General features: G+C 52.6%; 1 protein-coding gene across 1 annotated transcript; it reads left to right on the forward strand.

The window, feature by feature from the left end:
- Positions 1–4301: 4301 nt before the first annotated feature.
- IPO13 (importin 13) lies at positions 4302–23582 on the forward strand. Its single transcript, XM_049879052.1, has 20 exons — positions 4302–5062; positions 6777–7513; positions 12374–12514; positions 12628–12769; positions 12878–13044; positions 13255–13375; positions 13462–13609; positions 14027–14208; positions 14295–14321; positions 14492–14626; positions 14791–14934; positions 16263–16343; positions 16893–17030; positions 17222–17318; positions 20191–20243; positions 22377–22443; positions 22535–22593; positions 22738–22827; positions 23124–23305; positions 23402–23582. The coding sequence occupies exons 1-20, from the start codon at positions 4979–4981 to the stop codon at positions 23496–23498; spliced, it is 2892 nt and encodes a 963-aa protein (XP_049735009.1). The 5' UTR covers positions 4302–4978; the 3' UTR covers positions 23499–23582.
- The last annotated feature ends 93 nt before the right edge of the window (positions 23583–23675 follow it).

Consider the following 23675-nt stretch of genomic DNA (forward strand, 5'->3'; position numbering starts at 1 on the left):
ACAAACAATATATATATATATATCAAAATTAAATGCATCCAAGAATATAAGAAACTCTCAGGTCAAAAAATAAGTGAAAACAGGACACTAGAAAGATAAGCAAAGCTCTGAAGCTGGCTTTCACCTTGAGGACATTTTCTTTACCCAGGAAGGCTCCCTGAGTTTATGGGAAAGAAGACAAAAGTCCAGAGTTCACTCACAGTGGAAGTCTATTCAGAAGCTTCTCCATAAAGCCAGGACTCCAAAGGGCCATGCCCACAGTTTAAGGGTGAATTAGAAATAAAGCTGTCCGTCTCCTACCTACCCTCCCCTGCAAAACCTGGGAACTACAAAGAAAACTGCCTGCATCTGACCTTGGTGCTAAGTAGAATGGGAAAAAAGCCTCCCCTAAGAACTTGCATCTACAAGCAGGCTCCCATCAGGTTTTGCAGTCCAAATTCACACTATTTTGGTAGAGTGAAAAACTTCAGACTGAGAACTTAGTTTGACATGGACATGGACATGGATTGGTGGTGGCACCAGGTGCCCAACAGAGGCTCTGTCTCCTTGGGATGCTCTTTCCTGAATCTGCGGGCCCTTCCCAGACTGTCATAGGCTCTAACACCTATACATTCTACTCATACCTTCTACAACTGGCTCTAAGCTATCCTGCACTGTCATCTCCTAAAGGCCCCCCTTGAATAGAGATTCCCAAGAAATGGCCCTTCCTGGGGCCTACTTGGAGCCCTGGTGGCACAGTGGTTAAGAGCTTGGCTGCTAACCAAAAGGCTAGCAGTTCGAATCTACCAGCCACTCCTCGGAAACCCTATGGGACAGTTCTACTCTGTCCTGTAGGGTCGCTATGAGTTAGAATTGACTTGATGGCAAGGGGTTTGGTTTTTTTTTTTGTTTTTTTTTTTTGTAGGGGCCTGCTGTGGAGCCCGGGTGGTGAAGTGGTTAAGCACTTGGCTGCTAACCAAAAGGTTGGTGGCTCAAACCCACCAGTTGCTCCTTGGGAGAAAAATGTGGCAATCTGCTCCCATAAAGATTACATACTTGGAAACCCTATGGAGCAGTTCTACTCTGCCCTATAGGGTCACTATGAGTCAGAATAGACTTGGTGGCAACAGATTTTTTTTGGTTGCACAATGGTGAAGTGCTCAGATGCTAACTGAAAGGTCCTCGATCCTAACCCACCAGCTGTTCCAAGGGCGAAAAGACCTGGTGATCTGTTCCTGTAAAGATATCAGCCTAGGAAATCCTATGGGGCGCTTCTACTCTACCTTACACAGTTCATGAGTCGAAATTGACTTGAGGGCACACAACAATAGGGCCTACTTTAGTCCATCTGCCTTAGGTGGTATTTGTGAAGCATGTTCAGGAACCACTTTGGTGATGCTTAGCTTCTTTATCTGCTGGGGGACTTCCGGGGTGAGAGGAAGGAGCCCTGGACTGGAAGTAGGAAGAAAACTCCTATTAACCAAGTTGTGGCCTCTGGACCAAGCCCTACTCGTCAATCACCTCAATTTGTCCTTTACTGGAAGTAGGATGCCACAACGGGTTTTGTTTTGTTTTGTTTTTTGGAGGAATTACTATGCTTTTTTTTTTTAATAGGAAAGTGAGTCTCAGAAGAAGCCGAGCAGTCATAGCTAGAAAGGGGCAGGGCCAGGTGTTTAACCCAGGCCTAAGTCCAGAATCTGTGCTCTTAAACTCCCATGCTGAAAGGTAACTATCCCTTTCTTCCCTCCCCCCACTTCCAACAGTAAAAGCAGCACCAGAGCCAGAGCGTTTTACATCCTCCCCCACCCAGGCACAGGTCTGGAATCACCCACTTTATTCTGGCTTCCTGTTTCCTCCTAAGGATTCCAGGTGGCACAGTAAAGAGCTTGGCTGCTAACCAAAAGATCGATGGTGCAGTTCTACTCTGTCCTAGAGGCTCGCTAAGAGCCAGAATCAAAGCAAGAGCAATGGGTTTGGTTTACTCCTACCAAAGGTCCCCTGCCTCTACTCTTTCCTCCTTCAATTCACCCTCCATTATGCAAACAGATTTTCTAAAATGCAAATCCAATCATCACTGCTCACTTTAAAACTCATCTTGGCTTCACATTGCATTTAGGTTAAAAACTACAGAAGTCTATTGCTTCCAACTTGTCTTTTCAACCTCATCTCTGTTACTAACCTCCACCCACCTCCTCACCCCACATATATATATACCCTGAAGCAGAACACAAATTACTAGCTGTTCTTCCAATACTTTCTCGATAAAGGTTTGTTGAATGACTAGCTTCTCCCTGGACTTTGCTTACCAGCATATGGAGAGGCCCTCCTCCCCAGACTCTATTCCTCAAGCTCAGATCAAGCTTCTCCTTCTCAGGAAGACTTCATCCACCTTCTCAGGCCTTAGGACAGTACAGAGGTCCTTTCCCTTTTAATTTTTTTTTTTTTCTTGCTGGGGTAGCTGGCAGGAGTTAACTAAGGAACAAACTGGAGTGGTGAAAGGCAGTATCACAGGGACTGCTGGACTCTGGACCGGGGCAAACCAGATCTGAGGCCCCACTCTGCCACCCTAGCTATGTGTCTAGGGACAAATATGCTTAAAAAAAAAAAAAAAAGTTGCCATGGAGTCGATTCCGACTCATTGAGCCTCCATGTTTTTCAGAGTAGACCTGTGCTCCATTGGGTTTCCAACAGCTGTAATTTTTTGGAAGTAGATCACCAGGCCTTTCTTCTGAGGTGCTTAGGTGGATTCAAACCACCAACCTTTTGGTTCACTTAATCATCTGAGCCACCCAGGGACTTCCAAGATTTGCTTAACCTTCCCCAAATCCTGTTTCTTATCTGAAAATGTTGAATGAAAACACCTACCTTAGAGTTGCTGAGAGAAATGGACCTACAATATGCAAAGTACTGTTCCTAGCAGTTAAAGGTGAGCTATTCTTATTCTGGAAACCCTGGTGGCATAGTGGTTAAGTGCTAAGGCTGCTAAGCAAAGGGTCGGCAGTTGGAATCTGCCAAGCGCTCCCTGGAAACTCTATGGGGCAGTTCTACTCTGTCCTACAGGGTCACTATGAGTCGGAATCGACTCGAGGGCACTGGGTTGGTTTTTTATTCTTATTCTAATTACTCATAGAGAGAAGTTGTTTCCAAGTTGTTGTTGTTAGGTTCTGTCTCCAACTCATAGCGACCCTAAGGACAACAGAATCAAACACTGCCCAGGCCTGCCCCATCCTCACAATTGTTGCTATGTTTGAGCTCATGCTGCAGCCACTGTGTCAATCCATCTCCTAGAGGGTCTTCCTCTTTTTGCTGACGCCCTACCAAGCATGATACCCTTCTCCAGGGACTGATCCCTCTGGATAACATGCCCAAAGTATGTGAGTCAAGTCTCACCGGCCTTCCTTCTACGGAGCATTCTGGCTGTGCTTCTTCCAAGACAGATTTGTTCCTTCAGACAATGTACTACTGCTATTCAAAAAGTTTTCACTTGCCATTTTTTTTAGAATTATGTCGCCAGGCCCTTCTTCCTAGTGTGTCTTAGTCTGGAAGCTCCACTGAAATCTGTCCACCACGGGTGACCCTGCTGGTATTTTAAATACCGGTGACATAGCCTCCAGCATCACAGCAACACGCAAGCCTCCAGAGTACGACAAACTCACAGACGAGTGGTGGTGTTTCCAAAAACCGTAGGGAATTCTCCGAGCACTGTCCATGGTATGTGGATTCCTGCTAGCTGTCTGGGTGGCCAAGCGAGACATCCTTTTTTTTTTTTTTTCCTGAGGCGCGCCAAGTCCCCTCACTTCTCTGGGTGGTGCTGACGCTTGCGCCCAGAGCGGAGCAACCAGAGTGAACTGGGTTCCTCGATCCTACAGCCCCGAGCTCCCACCTCCACCCACCGGGCCCTTGAGTCACAACCTCTTCGGGATCTGCTCCGCAGCGCCACCGACTGCCTGTCCGGAAGTGCCGGCAGTCAGCGGGAGGCCTGGGGCGGACCGGGACTCAGCGGATATTGGCCCACGTGCTCCCGGCCTCCGCCGCCAGGCACCGCCCTCCGGCTCGGCGCAACACGGACTACACTTCCCAGAGTGCACAGTTGCGGGGCCTTGGCTCGGCGGGGGCCTCGGGCGGCGAGCCGCTCCGTCGCCTGCTCGGGGTCGCGCAGACTGGCGCGAGGACAGGGCCAGGGACCCGGAATGAGTTTCCGCGCAGTTCCGCTGGACCGTGCCGGGCTGTGCCGGGTCGGGGTGGGCCAAGGCAGGCGGGGGGGGGGGGCTTGTGTTGGCGGGGCCGGGGACAGGCGCTCGGGGCACCCTGCGCTTGCCAAGGTCCCCGCCCCGTCCCGGCTGGACCAGCTCGCCTGTCAGTCACTGGGGCGGAGGCAGCGGCGGTAGAGGGGCCGGAGCTGGGCGGTGAGCAGATCGTGGGCCAGGCCGAGCGGAGGGGACCTGCCACAGACCCTCAACTCCACGGACCCTTCGTCCCAAGCTCTCAAAGCTGCACCCCCGCGCTTCCTTGGACTTCTCCGTAACCCGCAAAAGGCTCTCTCCCCCGTGATCTCCCCACCCTCGTGACCTCCTCGTAGGACCCGAGAGCACCCCCAGATGAGGGTGTTGTAGGTACAGGTCAACGACCCTGTGATCCCTCACGGGCCAGGGGCTCGGTTTCCCTCACAGACCTCCCCCATGACTGCCTCTCACAGATTCTGAGGATAGAGCCGTGACCTACCATTAGGACCTCCGCCTAATAGCTCCACTCAGACGGCTGCCTTCTCCTGGGAGTCCTCCTCAGGGGGTCTCCTCATATAAGCACCCCCTTTGATCTCTGGCAAGCACCCCACCTCCAGCCGAGGTGGGAAGGCCTCCGTAGCCATGCCTGCCTTGGGTCCCCCGTCACCCTACCACTCCCTGGGTACCCAAGCTGGGGTCTAGCAGGGCGTCAGCAGCCAAGGGGCTGGGGCAGGAGAAAGGTCAGGGTCTACCTCCCTACTGGGGAGGGAGCAAAGATGGAGCGGCGGGAGGAGCAGCCAGGGGCTGCAGGGGCTGGAGCAGCATCAGCCTTGGACTTCACTGTGGAGAACGTGGAGAAGGTATGAGGGCCCTGGGGTGGGCACTCCAGTGACAGAGCAGAAGTTCTGGGAACTGACATTGAAGCCCAAGCCTAGGCCTGGGCTGGATGCCTGCTGGGATGGTGCCCCAGAGCACCTGGCTTTTGCTGTCTCTCTTGGCAGGCAGGACAGCAGTTTTGCAGTCTCCTAATGGGCTATTTTTGTCTTTCCTTAGACACGGGTCCCCTGTGGAGAGATACTGTAGGGTCTTGGGATGGTCGCTTCAGGGAGCTGATGGCTTAGACCTCCAAGGCAGGCTGGCCACGCTCCAGCTCCATGGAAACTGCATGAGCAGTGCAGTAGGAAACCAGGAACCCAGCAAATGTGCAGCTTAGTTCCCAGGAACCATACAGGCGCTAGACCATCCTGGACCCTGACTTTGTTGCACCTGGGGCTCCGAAAATAATCTGGAATTAAAACAATCTGGGTTATGTTTTTGCTCTTCCTTGGTAAGGGTGCTTTGGGAGTGGCTGTCCCCTTTACTTTGTGCTATGTCGGAGGGGCCTGGCCCTGCTGGCAGCTTCACAGGACGCTTCCCTACTCACCTCCCCACATAACCCCTTGCCATGGGCCTCCCAGGCTGCCCTCCTGCTTAGTCCACCTTTTTTGGGGTTGCTTCTCTGGTTCTTTTCTGGGTTCTGTCTCCAGGGGCTTGGAATGCAGGAATGCATGCCTCCTGGGATGAGTGGGGAAATGCCTGGGGCCACCTTGCTGGAAGCAGAGGCTGGAGATATTCAGTACTTATTCTTGAACCCTGTTGCCATGCCAAACTGTGAGAATGCATCCCTTCTGCTTCTGTTCTCTGCCTGCCTCAGCATCCCGAGGAGCCAGACAACTGGCTGGCAGGGGTATAGATAGGGCTAAGCCTACTTGGGTGGAGCCTTCTTAGGGGTCAGTGTCTTGGCCTCACTCTCCCACCCCCTAGGGCTGGGCAGTGTTGGCATGGTGGCGCAAGGTTCCATGTGCTACCGGGGAGATAAGCCACTGTTTTCTTACTGCGTGAAGTCCCAGTGGAATTGGGGCCCTGAGGATTCTGCTAGTTGAGATCTAAAGGCTAGACGTTTTCCAGGGCTGCAGCTGTGGCCAAGGCTTCTCTGGACCGACTTGGACCCTCACATGTGCTCTCTGAGAGGTGTTCTCACTCTCCCCTCCAGTATATCTCTGCTTCAGGGCTGCCTGGCAAAGTCTAAGTCCTGCTCAGATTTCATACTGCCTTTGGTGCCAGCATCTGGAGTGACTTAGGGATGATCCTGGGGGAGCTGAAGGGAGCTGTTGGAGCTGATGGGAGCAGCTGTGCCTGGGAGGGTCAGAGCCCTTGAGGCTGCGCCATGCTTTTCTCAGGCTTGGCTTTTTCCCCACGGAGCCATTCCTTCCACCTGGACCTTGCCCTTTACCTCAAGTGCCTCTCCTTTGGGGATCTCAGCCTCCTTTTTTCCTGCTTTCCTGGGTTCCCTCTTTGAACTCATACGTTTTGCTTCAAGAAGAGAGTATGGTAGAGCATGGGCAAGGTTCAGGCTCTCAAGATATCAGAGGACCCTGGGCCCAGGAAACACTGCCGAGCCCTGAGCTCTCCCTCCTGCCCAGCCCCCCAGTCAGGGAGGGGGGCAGTCTTGCAGGACCAAATCATGCCCTCTGTTCTGGGCTCTGGCACGATCCAGAGTGGCCAGCATCTGCTCAGTCCTGTGCTGTCCTGCAGGCACTGCACCAGCTCTACTATGACCCCAACATTGAGAACAAGAACCTGGCTCAGAAGTGGCTGATGCAGGCCCAGGTCTCCCCACAGGCCTGGCACTTCAGCTGGCAGCTACTGCAGCCCGACAAGGTGCCTGAGATCCAGTACTTTGGGGCCAGTGCCCTGCACATCAAAATCTCTCGCTACTGGAGTGACATCCCCACTGACCAGTACGAAAGCCTAAAGGCACAGCTCTTTACCCAGATCACCCACTTTGCCAGTGGCTCCAAGATTGTGCTGACTCGTCTCTGTGTGGCACTGGCCTCGCTGGCTCTCAGCATGATGCCTGACGCTTGGCCATGTGCTGTGGCAGATATGGTACGGCTCTTCCAGGCTGAGGACTCACCAGTGGATGGCCAGGGCCGCTGCCTGGCCCTGCTAGAGCTGCTGACAGTGCTGCCCGAGGAGTTCCAGACCAGTCGCCTGCCCCAATACCGCAAAGGGCTGGTGCGGGCCAGCCTGGCGGTGGAGTGTGGGGCTGTCTTTCCATTACTGGAGCAGCTGTTACAGCAACCCAGCTCACCCAGCTGTGTGCGTCAGAAGGTGCTCAAGTGCTTCTCCAGCTGGGTGCAGCTGGAGGTGCCGCTGAAGGACTGTGAGGCACTCATTCAGGCTGCCTTCGCTGCCCTCCAGGACTCAGAGCTCTTCGACAGCAGCGTGGAGGCCATTGTCAATGCCATCTCACAGCCTGATGCCCAGAGGTGAGCTCTTTCCCACCTGCCCAGAGAGGGACAGCCTGCTTGGCCAGCTACACAGTTGTCCATCCACCTGTTCAATAAATGCTAACTGAGTGCCTATTGCATGCCTGGTCCTATGCTAGTGATACAGCAAGGAACCAAACAAGACATGGTCCCTGTCCTCATGGTTCAGAGAGGGAGACAGACATTAAACAACTAATCATTCAGTGTGTTACTCAATTAAAATATTTGACTCTTCTCTTTCTCTCAACCAGTCAGTCACCAAGTCCTGACAGGTCTGTCACCAGGCCATATTGTAAAGCTATTTTTTTTCCATCACCACTGCTACCACCTAGTCCAAGCTGTCATCATCTCTCTCTTCAGATTACGGCAGACAGCTTTCTCACCAGTCCCCAGATTTTCACTCTAAGGCCCTTCATTGTCCACCCAGCAGCCAGAGTGATCTTTTAAAAATGAGGATCTAATCTTTCCTTTCTGCCCAGAACCCTTCAGTGGCTTCTCACTGCTCTTAGGATAAAGTTCAGAATCCTTAGTGTGACTGACAGAGGTGCTGCACAATCTAGCACGCTCCTTGCTTTCCACACTCTCACATGGCCTTTTCAGTTCCCTAAGTGTCCCATGCTCCTCCCAGCTTCCGAGCCATCATATGTACTTGACACATCACCTCTTTGTGGGGCACTCCCCTCCTCCTCACCTTGCCCTTCAGAGCTCAGCAGAAACTTCACTTTCTTGGGAATGTCATTAATGATTTTCAAGACTAATTTCAGTTCTCTCTATTATCAGTATTTTTTCTTCTTATCTCTTGACACGGGATACATCATTATAAATTAATGTATGTCTTCCCATTAGTTTTTCAAATCTGTGAGAACAGGGACTGTCATTTTATTTTGTCAACTTTGTGCCTGGCACGTGGAGGCACTCAATATTTTTTGAATGGGTGAAACGTAGAAGTTGCCTAAGTGACAGAGGGGTGGGGGAGAAGGTATTCCAGGTTTCAGGGAGCATGGCAGGTGGGCAGGTCTGTGGTGGGCAGCACGATGGTACACTGAAGGGCCTAAAATGAGGCAAACATAGTGACGTGTTCAGCAAGTGTTTGTTGAGCACCTGCTATGTGTCAGGCCCTGTGCTGAGCACGGGAGCACAGAGGTGAATGGGACTGCCTTCTGCACCTCAGGAGCTCACAGCCTATAGGTCAGTGTGATGAATGCTCTGATGAAGCCTAGAGGAGGCATTGAACCCATCTGGGGTTGTGAAAGGCTTCCCACATGGGTGACAACTGAGCTGTGCTTCGAACACTGTGTAAGAGGTGGTGATGGATATGGGGAGGACATTCCAGACAGATGAAAGAGCCTGAGCAGGGGTGGTGGAGCAAGCCTGGTGAGTCTGGTGATCAGTAAATGACCACACCTGTGGGTGTGATGGACAGCAGGGTTTAAAGGCCAGAGTGACAGGAAATCAGGGCCCAAATCATGTGGGACCTGGTAGGCCAAGCTAGAGATTTTGGCCTTCATCCTGAGGATGATGTAAAGATATTGAAGGATTTTAAGGAGAGAATATGGCATGATGAAATTTTGGGTATAAGTTCAGGAAGAGAAGTAGAAAGGGCAAGGCTGGAGGCCTGATGGTGACATTTCAGAGAAAAGGTTTTGGGAATCCTTGGCAGAGTTGGAGGGGGAAAACGAAGGAAAGAGACCACAGGGCAGAGTGATTAATGGCTCAGGCATTAGTCATGTCTCAGTTTGAATCCCACATGGTCCACTTCCTGGATCCGAGGCCCTGGGTAAGTCACTTCTAAGCCTTAGTCTCCTAATTTATAAATCTCAGATTGATAGAGCAATCTCACAGAGTTGTTTTAGAGGTTTAAATAAGAGTGTACATAAGGCCTGGCTGTGGTACTCGGTAAATAATATTTTTGTATGAAGATTAAATAAGAGAATTTCTGAGAAGGGTTTTCCATAGTTCCTGGCACACAGGAAGCTCTCCATCGGCGGCAGTTGCTAGTATTTGGTATCATTATTGCTTTGGCAGTTAGTATGATCCCTTTGCCCTGGTTTCCCAAGTTGAGGTAGACACCAATTCCCAGGTTAAGGCCTCTCTTGCCAGCCTGAAATTAGAGTGCTGGCTGGCTTTGGACAGGTTGGTGTCCAAGGGGAAGTGGCCAGGGCTACAGGGGTGGGTGGGTGATGTGGGATGTTCTTGGATAGATCCAGGTTTACCCGCCCAGCTTGTCTCTCAGGGGCTTAGGCAGGTAATTGATGCCCCTTCTCCCCTGAACGAATGAGCGAGCAAGGAGCCAGTGAGGGAACCCACAGCCTCCTGGGCGCCCATTGGCTGTAGCCCCCTTGGTTGCTTAGCAACTCTCCCCATTTTCTCAGCTCTGCTCCCAGAGCTCTAATTGCAGGTCTAGGCTTAGCTCAGTGTGAGCTACAGCCAAGGAGTCCCAGCAGCTCTGCCCTTGGCTGCTTGAGTGACCAACTGGAGCCAGGGCTCTTGAATCTAGTCCTAGCCAAGTGCCCTAAAGACATCCTTGCTGTCTCCCTCCCCCAAACCTGGATACCTTTGGGGTTTGAGGCTTGTCCTTCTGTCCACTCACAGGCCCCAGGCACAGGTACCCAGGTGGTGGGAAATCCGTGCAGGAGCTTCCCCCATGGGTAGGCTGCACTCAGCTGGGAGTCAGAGCTGCAGGAAGTAACTCTGTCCTGGGCTTTGCTCTGTCCAGTCTAATTTCCTTGCTTTGGCTTTAGAAAGTCACCTTCAGTGGCTTTGACCCCCAGGCCATCCAGGCACTGTCTTCCCCAGGTGTCCTGATACCCACCCTCCCTTGGGTAGGTGTCAGGACTAAAAACCAAAACCAAAACCAAACCCAGTGCCGTCGAGTCGATTCTGACTCATAGTGACCCTATAGGACAGAGCAGAACTGCCCCATAGAGTTTCCAAGGAGTGCCTGGCAGATTCAAACTGCTGACCCTTTGGTTAGCAGCCGTAGCACTTAACCACTACACCACCAGGGTTTCCAACGGGACTAAAGCTACCCTTTTTTTTGTACTGCTGCTCCTTGCCAGGCTCTCCAATTTTTTTTTTTCTTCTTCCTGAAATATGTTTTTAATCCTGGAAAAACTTTTTAATGGGGACTGAAGGAGAGAAGGTGAATTAGGCAGGCTGCTGGAGACTCCCACAGAGTTGGGACTGGGGATATGGGCTGAGATCTGCATAGATCCTATGGGGACATTCAGGCTAGGTCTTGGAAGAGAAGCAGGCCCATAGCAAGCAGCCTGAGGGGCTGCCTCCACCTGGAACCAGCCTCCAATTTGCTGTGTGACCTTGAGTAACACTCTGAGCCCTTCCGAGCTGGTTGTCCTTGATTTACCCTATTAGGAGGCTCAGATGAGAAAAATTCAGAACCTTAATTGAGTACCTACTGTTTGCACGAACTTTGGCAGGTGGAGGGAGCCTTGGCACACAGTGGAGATGCAATGGGGGTAGGGCACTACCTCCTGCCTCCCTCTCTGTTGCTAGGAAGTACACAGGCCATGCCCTTGGTCCTGCCCTTACCCTTTGTTCCAGAGCCTGGCCTGAAGGTGCCCATTGTCTGGTGGTGCAGCCCGTGTCAGGGTCATGGGATTGAAAAGCTATCCCAGCTGTCCCCAGACAGCACCCTCTGGGGCTGTCTCTGGGGCAGGGGGATCCTGGTATGGATGCCTTGTCTCATCAGCATGGGGGTGTGGAGAAGGGGGCAACATCCCTGGGCTGGTTGCCTCTTCCTGTTCTTCTCATCCTCCCACCGAGGTTATGAGGCTGTCTGCCTAGCAACCTGCTTAGGGCAAGTCCAAGTTCAGATAGAGCTCCTTCTGGACCCTCAGACCCCCTCCCTCCATAGATTGCTATGGTGACAACATTCTGATTGGCAGCTGATCCATGCTGAGAGTCTCTCTTCCTCTGCCTGGTCTGGCCTCCCCAGAGCAGACTGCTGGAGGGGTGCAGTGGATGGAGGGGAGTCTTTTCTTAGTCTCCTTTGTGGGCTCTGCTTCCTCTGCTCCTTCTTTAGGGATCACTGTGCTTCAGGGTTCTGACCTAGACTGTCTTATTTTCTCTCATTCAATACTTTCTCCCTGGGCAATTCTCATCTACTTCCATTGCTTCAATTACCAACTGTTCTCTTATGACTTCCAAATCTATGTCTCTTGCTCTAACCTCTCTGCTGGGCTTCAGGTTTTTTAAATCCAACTCTTTCTGGATGCTTCCACCTGCATATCCCACCCAAGTGCTCTGAGTCAACTGCCTAATACTGAACTTATCGCCTTTGTCCCTCCCGTAAAGGTGTTAGTGTTCCCCTGCACCCACCCCTCAGGTCTCACTAAACAGCTCAGCCAGTAACCTAAGAGTTGTCCTTGACTCTTCCCCATCCTGGTATCCAGTCAATCGCCAAGTCCTACTCATTTTGCCTCTTAGCTTTCTCTGAGTTTATCATCTGTGTCTTTCCCTTCCTATTGCTGCCAGGCGACACAGGAGTTAGGATTTGGCAGTGGTGGGAGGAGGTGGAGTGGATGGTGAGGACTGAGGCTTTCAGAGTTGTTGCTGCCTTCTAACTCTAACTGCTGTCTGTCAGGGCTCCTGAGCTTGTGTTGACTCTTTAGTCTCCCATTCTTGCTCAGTCTCCCCTGACTGTGACCTTCTCCTGCCTCCTTCTGAGAGTTCTCCTGACCTAAGGTTCTTCCCAAAATGGGCAGCATCAAAGCTTTTTCCTTAGAATTTGATCGGGGGAGGGCAGCTTTGATGGAAGGCAAGGAGGCTGTGCCTGTCTCTCAGAGCTGGTGGGAAACAGGGCAGGCAGCTCTGACCGACCTCCTTACCTCATGCCTCCAGGTACGTGAATACACTCCTGAAACTCATCCCGCTGGTGCTGGGACTGCAGGAACAACTGCGACAGGCAGTGCAAAATGGGGACATGGAGACCTCCCATGGCATCTGTCGCATTGCTGTGGCCCTGGGCGAGAACCACTCCCGGTGAGGAGTGGGGCCAGCTGGGGGTGGGACAGCAGGACTCTCTAAGAGGCGGGGTTGTGGGGCCCATTTGCGGGAGGTAGAATGATCTTACTGTGTACCTCCCCTCCCCCCAGGGCCTTGCTGGACCAAGTGGAGCACTGGCAGAGCTTCCTGGCACTTGTCAACATGATCATGTTCTGCACAGGCATCCCTGGCCACTATCCTGTCAATGAGACCACCAGCTCCCTGACTCTCACTTTCTGGTACACGCTGCAGGTGTGTCTACGTGACTACCAGTAGGACTGGGCCGCGGTGGAAGAAGGTAGATCATGGGCTTCTGTGGCTGCTGGCAAGGTGGCTAATTCTCTCCCCTGGCTCCCTCAGGATGACATTTTGTCCTTTGAGGCAGAGAAGCAGGCCGTGTACCAGCAAGTATACCGGCCAGTCTACTTCCAGCTGGTGGATGTGCTTCTGCACAAAGCCCAGTTCCCTTCCGACGAAGAGTATGGATTCTGGTCCTCAGACGAGAAGGAGCAGTTCCGAATTTACAGGTGATGGTAGCAGGCTGACCCTAGGTCTAAACAGAATCCTGAAATAATGAAGGCAATGAGGGGAGGAGCCCAAAGCTGGGTTTCCTGAATCCTGGAGCTCCTTTCTGTATTCTCCAGGCATTTTTTCAGGGGTTATTTGGGTACTGGGGTGGGCTACTGGGTTTGGGGGCAGGATCCAGGTAATGTGTAAGGCCTTCATCTGCTTCTCAGGGTGGACATCTCAGACACGCTCATGTATGTCTATGAGATGCTGGGGGCTGAGCTGCTCAGCAACCTCTATGACAAGCTAGGCCGTCTGCTCACCAGTTCAGAGGAGCCCTACTCCTGGCAGGTACTTTCCAAGCCTGATTCCCTCAGCCCTCCCAGACCTGTCATACTCTCCTCCTCAGCCAAGCCAGTGGCACCTTCTTTCCCCAGCACACAGAGGCCCTGCTCTACGGCTTCCAATCCATCGCGGAGACCATCGATGTCAATTATTCTGATGTGGTGCCTGGGCTCATTGGCCTTATCCCACGGATCAGTATCAGCAATGTGCAGCTGGCGGATACTGTCATGTTCACCATCGGTGAGACCTGGCACACACCCGTAACCACATACCCAGAGCCACAAGCACCCATCCCCAGCCTGGCCAGCCTGCTGGGTCCCATCAACATGGGAGAGACACACATGCCCACATATACAATCAGCATTGCAGCCAGCTGACCCTGTTTTGGCACAGCTAGGGTCCTTCCTACAGTGAGGCTAGTTCACTGTCAGTGGGTCAGAGGTAATGGGCCCATGCTGAGTGACCCCTTCCTGCTTCTCAGCTGTGAGCTCGTGTTTGAGCAGGCACATGCATATTTGCTCATTCAGTCCTGGAGTGCCTGCTCTGTGCTGGGGCTGCAACTTGAACCCGCCAGAGCTCTGCCTGCCTTGCAGGGATGTAGTGTGAAGCCAGCCTGGCTCCTCTCAGAAATCATCCTTCCTCCCTTCTTTGCCCCAGGAGCTCTGTCTGAGTGGCTGGCTGACCACCCCGTCATGATCAATAGTGTTCTGCCCCTGGTACTGCATGCCCTAGGCAATCCCGAGCTTTCTGTCTCCTCTGTGTCCACCCTCAAGAAGATCTGCCGGGAGTGCAAGTATGACCTGCCGCCCTATGCTGCCAACATTGTAGCCGTCTCCCAGGTATGTGGGCTGGGCCCTGGGTGGTGCTGGGCACCAGGACACACTCTGCACTGTGCTGATACCACGTTTCCTCTTTTTACCTCCAGGATGTACTGATGAAACAGATCCACAAGGTGCGGCTCCAGAGTTTCTAGGGGTCTCTTTTATCCCAGAAGCCTGTCTTCTGCCTTCCCCTACCACTTATCCCTTCTTCTCTGTTCTTGGAACCTTCCCCAAGAGGCTTATTTTCCAACCCTTAGCCAGATGTGGCCCAGGGACTGACCCTTCACATTCTGCCCCACAGACAAGCCAATGCATGTGGCTGATGCAGGCATTGGGCTTCCTGCTGTCAGCCCTGCAGGTGGAGGAGATCCTTAAGAACCTGCACTCACTGATCTCGCCCTACATCCAGCAGTTGGAGAAGCTGGCAGAGGAGATAGTGAGTGAGCTCTGGGGGCCAAGGAGCAGGGCTGGGACTTGAGCCTCTCCTGTGTTGTTGGCTGTGGCTGCTGAGGGGTGGGGTTGGAGGTAGCAGTCAGGGCTGGGGCCAGAGAGCCAAGCTGGGGCTGGGAGATCTAGAGCTTGGCTCACTTCTCCCCATAGCCCAATCCCTCCAACAAGTTGGCCATTGTCCACATCTTGGGGCTTCTCTCCAACCTCTTCACCACGCTGGACGTCAGTCACCATGAGGATGAGCATGAAGGCCCTGAGCTCCGGAAGCTGCCAGTGCCACAGGGACCCAACCCCGTGGGTGATGTTGTCACTGCCATTGTTCCCCAACCCTGTGGGAATGTCATTGTCACTTCCCAACTCTGTGGGTTATGTTGTCATTGCTCCCCTGGCCTCATGGGGGGGTGATGTCATTTAGTCCTCTATAGTAGTGATGTCATTGTCTTACCCAGCCCTGTGGGTGGTGGTGTCTTTGTCCCCAGCTCAGTGGAGGCTGATATCATTGTGGTTCCTCAGCCCCATGGGGGATGCTGACATTATCCTTCAGCCCTGCAACTGATGTTATGACAGGCCCCTGTTCAGTCCCCAGTGCTGTGGCATATTCTCCTTCAGCATTCACTGTCCCCTGAGGGTGGTGAGAATGCTTACGTGCTCAGCACATAATAGCTCTCGCTTTCGAGTTGTTCTCAGTTTAGAGAAAATACATGTAAGCAGGTTGTTGCAAAGCAGTGTGATAAATACTGTGATAAACTTGGGCACTGGGGTTGGAAGGACAATTTACAGGCTGTTTGATTTGGATCAAACCTCACCTTCGTATTTGAAACTATGGACATGGGAATATCTGGCTTGCCTACTTCGTAGAACTGTGCTGGGTATCAAATGTGGTCTTCAGTGAAGGAACTTTCTCTAGTGTAATGTTCTGTACAAACGTGAGGGCATACTTTTGTCATTGTTCCCATGGTCCCCTCCAACATTTCTCCCGGAGAAAAGGAAGCCAGAATGGGAGAAAAGGAACTCACAGGCATCCTGGTCCCTCTGCCCATCTCCTTATCCCAGTTTCAGTTACTCTTTTGGCTCCAGACCAAGTCTGGGCCACTGTCCTCCCACAGAACCCCTTTTTCTATAGTTGTCATCCTGTCTTCCCTCACCTACCAGGACCTCTGTCTGCCCTCTGCTCCTCCATAACCTGCCAGTATCTGCACATCCGTGGGGCTCCTTACCACAAGCCTATCTGGGGTGAGGCAGCAGCTTTACTTCGTTTAGAACTAGCCCAAAGGCTTATGGCGCTAAAAGGGCTTTACTGAGTAGAAACAGATAGGAACTAATTTGAAAAAAAAAAAAGTCACAAAGTTTTAATAATCTCATGAAGTACTCAGTATCCCTGCTTTGCAGTCCGTAGCTTCCTCTGAGATGATCCCTAAAATTCAGGATGATCTCTGCTCTAATTCATGGGGCACTTGGCAAACTACTCCTTCCCCTAGCGGGTACCATCTCCTCTGCACTGAGTCCTCAATGTGCAGTCTGGGGTAACAGGTTTGAACTCCTGGCCTACCCACTCGTCCCAAGTCTTTCCCAGGTGGGTGACAGTGGTAGTGGAGGCACCTTACTTCTCCCTGTGTCTTCAGGTGGTAGTGGTACTGCAGCAGGTCTTCCAGCTCATCCAGAAGGTGCTGAGCAAGTGGCTGAATGATGCTCAGGTGGTAGAGGTGAGCCCCAACCCTCGCTGTCTGCCCCCATGGTGACTCTGTTCAGAGGTGGCACAGGAGGTAGTATTGCCGCCCCACTTCAGCTTGCAGTGATTGGGAGGAAATAGGGGAGGCGAATCCTGCCCAGTAGATGCCAGGAATCCTTTGGAGAGACATTCAGAACTCCCCCCAAATCACAAGATGTGCTAAACCAAAGGGCCATGATGTTGTGGCTGAGTGACAGTCAGGGGCCAGTTTAGCATCAGAGACCTGCCTTTTCAGGCCATCCTAAATTCAGGTTTCTGTTGCTGTTGCTGCTTCCTGAGGGGAAATGTGGAGATATAAGTAGAAGAGTTAAGTTACTAAGTTATGTCCTGTGCCCCTCTGAGAAGGGTCTTTTTATCTCCACCTTTCAGTGTGAGGATCAGACTTGCTCACTTTCCTTGGTTTGCTGGGCCAGGCAAGGACTATATGTAAGGACCCCTTTGTAGGCCTCCTATATGCAGGGTCTCAGCCCTGTTCCAGATAATTGTGACCTGCTGACCAGGGCCCTTTTGCTTTCTTCCCAAGGCGGTGTGTGCCATCTTCGAGAAGTCTGTCAAGACACTGCTGGATGACTTTGCCCCCATGGTGCCACAACTGTGTGAGATGCTGGGTCGGATGTACAGCACCATCCCCCAGGCCTCTGCTCTTGACCTAACTCGACAGGTGGGCCTTCTGGTTGGGACAGCCAGTGTTCTGGATTTCTTCCTGGTCAGAGATCTGCTTGCTTCCCCAGCGGTGGGGTGGGATGGGGTAGGTGGCTGCCCCAGCTGGGGTCCCCACCCGCATTCAAGGGACACTGACCTGTCCTGGTGAGGCAGGGCCTCAGCTGACTAGCATTTCCTGCTTTGTTGTAGCTGGTCCACATCTTTGCTCATGAGCCTGCCCACTTTCCACCAATCGAGGCCCTCTTCCTGCTCGTCACCTCCGTCACACTCACTCTCTTCCAACAAGGTAGGTCCTAGCCAGGGTCTCTGCTTCTGCCGTGACTGCCACTGCCTCTGCTTCCCCAACTGGGGAGCCACAGCTGCCCACTCTTCTCTGTCCCCTGAGTTGCACATGGGACTCGATGGGAAACTTATGGGATCAAGCACAGCACAGTTGTCACCTTATAAATAATTGACACCTTAGATTGAAGTGGACAAGAGGGTGAACGATGTCTTCTACTTGCCTGCTGGGCTCAGGGCCAGTCTGGATGTGGGGAAGGGGCGGGGGAAGAGGCTCTGAGGGACTTGGGGGCCATGCTGGCTCTTTCTCATTGGGATATAGTGAAACAGGGAAAGAGTGTGGGCTTTGAAGTCACATAGACCTAGATTCTTATCTCATCACCACCAACCAGTTGTGTGACCTTGGGTAAATCACTCACCTTAGCTGAGCCTTTGTTGCCATATCTGTGAAACTGAAACATCATATACTTGAGAGGATTATTACAGGTATTCAAGTAGCATTTTTGGGCACCTGGCTTGGGGTTTTGCCTGCAAAATACTTCTGGTGCTGGCTCCTTTTCCTACATTGAGACTTTTTCCTTTTTAAGTCAAAAGCCAAGTATGTTTGGCTGTAGTCCCCCTTCACTGTGCCCCCACCTCCACCTGCGAGAGTTGGGAGCAGAGGACTTCAGGCTTTCCCCGCCGCCTAACCCAGGCTCCTAACATGTGGAAGGAACAGCACTGGTCAGCCAGCCTCGTGAGTCTTGCCTGGATTCATGGTCTGGGTTTGAGGCTCACCAGGGGTCTCAACTGGGGCCCAAAGGGTCCTCTGCTCATATCTTCTGTGCCTAATCCTCTAATCCTGGCCTCTACTTCTGTGGGCCATGGGTAGGACCAAGACTGGGAAGAGATGTGAGCCACAATCCTGGGTAGTCCTCCTCAGCCCCACCTCTACTAGCTCATCTTATCTAGTCAGGGACAAGCCCCATTGACCCTGGCTCCTGATTATCCTTCAGTCTGCCCAATTCTCACCACCCTCCATGGCTACTACCTCAGTTTAGGGCCTCACCTGGATCACCTTCTAACTGGTTTCCTTGACAGCTGCCCTTCTCTCCAGTCCATTCTGCACAGTGCAGCTGTAATGTTCCTTATTAAACATAAATCTGAGCATTTTCTCTCCCTGGCTTAAAACCCCTTCATTGCACCCCATTGCCCTCAGGTTAATGTCCCACTCCCACTCACATGATGTAGCTCCTGTGTATCTCTTAGTATCCTCTCCTGCCATTGTCCAGGCACAATGGCTTTTTTTCCCACTGTGCTCCATCTGAGCCCTGTGCCTTGCATTTGTTGCTCCTCTGACGGCAATGCCTTATGCCCTTTACTGGACAGAATCGCATGCTCCTGACTCAGGCCTAAAACAGCCTCGTGCACACACTGCTAATACAGCACCAATCGCATGTGTCTACTTCTCTCACTAGACTAAGCTTGTCAAGGGCAGGGCTGGATCTCTTGTCTGTGTGCCCAGAATGAGGCCAGCATAGAGCAGACACTGGTGGATAAAGGAGGGTAAGGGCTCCTTGTCCTCGGAACCTTTCTTCTTACTTTCTGACTTACCTTCTGAATGTTGCAACTCCTGTTCAGCAGTGGGACCCAGGCACGAGGCACATTGGGCCATATTTTCCAGAACTTGAGTAACTCAGAGTTCATTCAGATGTGAAAGGGATGGACTTTTATCAGTGGCTCCTCATAACCGCCTAGAGAAGGAAACGGCAGAGATTATAGCCTACTTTACCGATGGGGAAACTGAGCATTTGTGGCTCACGCAAGATCACACAACTGCTTAGCGGTGCCTTAGGTGGATGTTCATGCAGCTCATCCTCCTGAGGGTGGAACAGCCCAAGCAGGAGCTCCAGGTGCATGCCTTGCTCTTTTCCTAGGAGCCATCAGAACTGGAAGCACAATAGTATCCAACATCATATTTGTTGGGCTTGTTGGTTGTCTTGCTGAACAGGATGGCCCCCTTACTTGTTATGCTGGCCCAGTCTTGGCCATCCCTTCCTTGGGCGCTGCCCTCCCACTAGACCATGGGGTGACACGTTGACTGGTTCCACTCTCTTGGCAAGGCCTCTCCATGTCCAGATGGCAGAGCTGATCCTTAGCCCTGAGCTTAGCTCTCTGTTGAGTCCTCATCCATGTGGAGGGGGCTTTGCCAGGGTGGGGCTCTCACTGTTGGCCTCATGATACAGCTAATTAGGTTTACTCACCTAGTCCCTGACAGTGGCTTGCACAGCCAGCCCCACAGCACATTGCCCTACTCAGGAAGGAGTCCTGGGGGTAACAGACCCAACAGATTCCTTTCCTTAGCTAGGCCAAGAGCCCTGAGGCTACTGAAGTGAGGGCACACCTGTTCAGGTCTTGCCGTCCTGGCCTTTTTCCAGGGCCTCAACCAGCCCTCAAAAGGAGGTACCAACTGTCCCCCCACCAGCCCTGCCCTGCTTCTCAATAGTTGGTGATGGGATGTCTATGTTAGGGAGCAGTGTAGGGGCCAGCCTGCCAGAGACCACAACAAGAGTTTGGGGGCCATTTCTCCAGCTACCTGGAGTCCAGCATTGTTCAAGCACCAAGGGGACACTTGGGGGGACTCATCTGGGAGAAGTGGGGAGTAGATGGATGGCCCCTTGGGAGGGAGCTGGGGCAGGCCCGTCCTTCACTTTGCCGTCTCTTTCTGTTGGGCTTCTCCCAGTTCATGGTTTTTGTATGTTTTGTTTCTTTATCTTGCTTCCTGCTGCTCATGTGCCCCCACGCTGTCTCCCTGCAGGCTCTCAGTCCCACATAACTATATGAGGTTGAGTTGCTGTTTGTATAATTTTTTCTTAAGTTCCATCTTTATTATATTTTAGGGCCCAGGGATCATCCTGATATTGTTGATTCATTTATGCAACTCCTGGCACAGGTGTGTTTTAGTTTTATTCATTCACGTTCTGTTCTCTCTCTTTCTCTTTCTCTTATGTTGGAATTCAATTTAAGCCTATTTTTAGCTTTCTGTTGACAAATTTTTTTTCTGTTCAGTTGAATAGAGTTTCTTCATCTGTTTCCGTGGAAGTTGACAACCCAACATCCTCCTTTAGTGCCCCTTTGCCTCAACTAGCTCAGTCTTCTACAAGGACCAGGGAGAGGCTGAACCCTGAGGGAGGGAGCTGGGCTGGCCTTGGGGAGGAGGGGTGGTGACTGTGCCCAGCAGATCCTGAGTGGCTGGGCTGCCCAAGAAGTTCAGGGGCAGGGCTGGAATTGAAGGGCCTGGGGTTCATTGTCCCCGTGCTCCTGCCGGGAACTGCCTGCCTCAGTGCCCCCAGCCTGCTCCTGAGAGGTAGGCTGGGAGGAGCTCCGAAGCGAGGGGCTGAAGATGAATGTGCTGCAGTGGAGCCCAGAGTCGGGCTGTTGGAGAGGTTGTGCTGCTGCTAGGAGGTGGGGACTGGGTTCCATTCAAGACCATGTTAGGATGCGTTTGTGTTTGGTGTGTGTTTAAGAGTGTTGGACCTTATTTTGTGTGTTTTGAGTCTGGTTTGCAATGGCAACAGAAATCACCTAACTGCTCTAAGTAGTGTGTGTGTTGTGTTTGGTGTTGGGGTAAGTGTGTGGTTAAAGTACGGGCATGTGCATTGCTGTGAGTTGTCTGTTGATGCAGGTTAGGCATTGATGATTTGGGGCATTGATACGTGTTGAGCTGTGGGAGTGTGTATTATGGTATTGGTATGTCTGTGTGTTTGGGAAGATACATGTGTTGCACTGTGGGAGTGTAAAAGGAGCTGTGGGGGAGGGGTTCTGTGTGTTGGGGGCTCCTGTGGGTTTGGGTATATGATGTCTCTTTGCTTAATCATTCAACAAGTGTTTATCAAGTGTAATGCTTGGTACTCTGCTAGGTGCCAAGGATATAATGGTGAGCAAAAGCAGGCACAGTGCTTGCTGTCTTGGAATTTACAGTCTTTGTGGTGGATGGGGGGGAGGTAGGAGTGAGGAGTAGGGAGTGTGTGTTGGGGTCTGGATGGAGGTGAGGGTGTTGAGTGTATTTGTGGATGGGTGTGTTGGGAGAGTGTGGATATGCTAGAGAACAGTAGGTAAGTTGAGGATATGGGCATGTGGACATGGGTTGGGTGTTTGGGTGTGCGAATATGTAGTGAGGGTGTGTTACAGATGTGGAGAGAGTGTGTGTGTGGGGGTATGTGATAGAGGTGTGTGTTTACAGTGAGGGTACATGTGGGGGTGTATGCACATGAGTGAACATGGGGGTGGAGGGTGTGTGAGGGGTTGGAGGGTTAGGGGCCTGTATGCTCCACATTGGGGGGTTGCTGGGGAAGGGCACTGTTTGAGTACTGCTGGAGCTGTGCAGAGCATCTCCTGTGACCCGAGGGTGTGCCAGTCCTGTGCCAGTACAACTTGGCATGGACCATCTGCTCCCTTGACTCCCTCCATTCCCCTCTTGGCTCTTGGGGTCCATCTGGCTGAGAACGACCTGGACATAGGGTGTCCTGGGTAAAAGGTGGGGCTGTGGCTCCAGGGCACCTACTCTCCTTTCCCTCTTCCTGAGCAGGAGCTGGAGGGTGCCTGAGGAATGCAGATGGGACATGGGAGGGGCCTTTAGACTGGGGGCTCCATGCCCAGCTCCCATCTCTTCTGTCTGCTGCCCCTTTAACCAACCCAGGGGGCCTCGACTACCTTTATGAATCAAGGCGAAGTCACTGCTGGCTACCTGGAGCCTGCAGGAGGTCTGGCCCTGCTGGAGGGGCAGGGAGAACTGTTTGCTCAGAGAGTGATGTGAGATCTAAGATTTCTGCATTGTGCTCCCGACAACCTCTCTCACATACACCTGTGCATTCATGTACATGAACATGTACACAGCATCACTTGGGCTGCTCTTTTCCTGACCTATTGGACTCTGGGGTGGTTTGGGTCCCCCAGAGATGGCTGGGTGGCTGGTTTGGCAGCCTCTACCTGTGATGCACGGAATTGGGGGCTGGGGTGGCAGGTGAGTGGGGGGATGGCCCTTGGAGCTGGCTGGGGCTGGACTTACCAGCTCCACCTCCTGCAGGCTCTGAAGCGGAAGCCAGATTTGTTCCTGTGTGAACGATTGGATGTCAAAGCTGTGTTCCAGTGTGGTAAGTGGGGCAGGGGGAAAGGTGGGCCTGGGCCTCCCCAACACCCCTGGATCCTCTGGCCCCATGTGATCCACCTCCATCTCTCTCACAGCTGTGCTCGCCCTCAAGTTCCCTGAGGCGCCTACAGTCAAGGCCTCCTGTGGCTTCTTTGTAAGTCCCGTGCTGACTCCTGTTACCCCTATACCTAGCCCTGCCCTACACAGGACTCTAGAGGGTAGGGGTGTGGTGTGCAGGTCTTGTCCTCGGGGGACGTGGGAAGGAGCTGGGGCTGATGGGCCCCTCCATCCTCTGCAGACAGAGCTGCTGCCTCGGTGTGGGGAAGTTGAACCTGTGGGAAAGGTGGTGCAGGAGGATGGCCGTATGCTGCTTATAGCAGTGCTGGAGGTGAGATGGAGTGGGAGGGGTGAGACGGGATTGGGTGGTCCTCCCTGCTGAGGTAGCTGGCTTTCTGGGAAACATATGCCTTCGACTCCCTAAGCTCTCTGATCTTCTGTTTCTTCCTCAATTAAATGGCCACGTTGTTTGGGTTGTTGTGAGGATCAGCTGGCTCTCAAAAAGCAGCACTCACTTCTCATGTTCAGTTTGGCTGGGGAACTGTTCAGGAGGGCATGGGGGGTAGCCAGGCACCCCTGGGGCAGAGGAAACAGGCCCTGGTGGTGCTGAGAGCCCCTCTCCCTTAGGCCATTGGGGGCCAGGCCTCCCGCAGCCTCATGGACTGCTTTGCCGACATCCTGTTCGCCCTGAACAAACACTGCTTCAGCCTCCTGAGCATGTGGATTAAGGAGGCACTGCAACCACCTGGTTTTCCCTCTGCCCGCCTCAGTCCTGAACAGAAGGACACCTTCAGCCAGCAGATCCTGCGGTGAGCACAGTTGGGGTAGACCTGGGCTCAGGGTAGGAAGGAGGAAGAGGCAGAGGTGGTGGATGGTGCTAACCTGCTCTTCCTTCCCTCTTTCAGTGAGCGAGTGAACAAGAGGCGGGTGAAGGAGATGGTGAAGGAGTTCACACTGCTGTGCCGGGGGCTACATGGCACAGACTACACAGCTGACTACTGAGGGGTACACCCCGCCCACCCACACCTTCTTGCCCACCTGTATCCCCAAAGAGTAAACCTGGATCCTCACTGCTGCCTCTGCTTCCTTTCTGCTGCCACCAGCACCTAACTGGTGACCCCAGAAGACCTGGGGGGAAGGATAGGAGGACGTTTGGACTCAGGCCTTGGTAGGGAGGGT

The sequence above is a fragment of the Elephas maximus genome, chromosome 3, assembly GCF_024166365.1.
Source record: "Elephas maximus indicus isolate mEleMax1 chromosome 3, mEleMax1 primary haplotype, whole genome shotgun sequence".
Classification (NCBI taxonomy): domain Eukaryota; kingdom Metazoa; phylum Chordata; class Mammalia; order Proboscidea; family Elephantidae; genus Elephas; species Elephas maximus.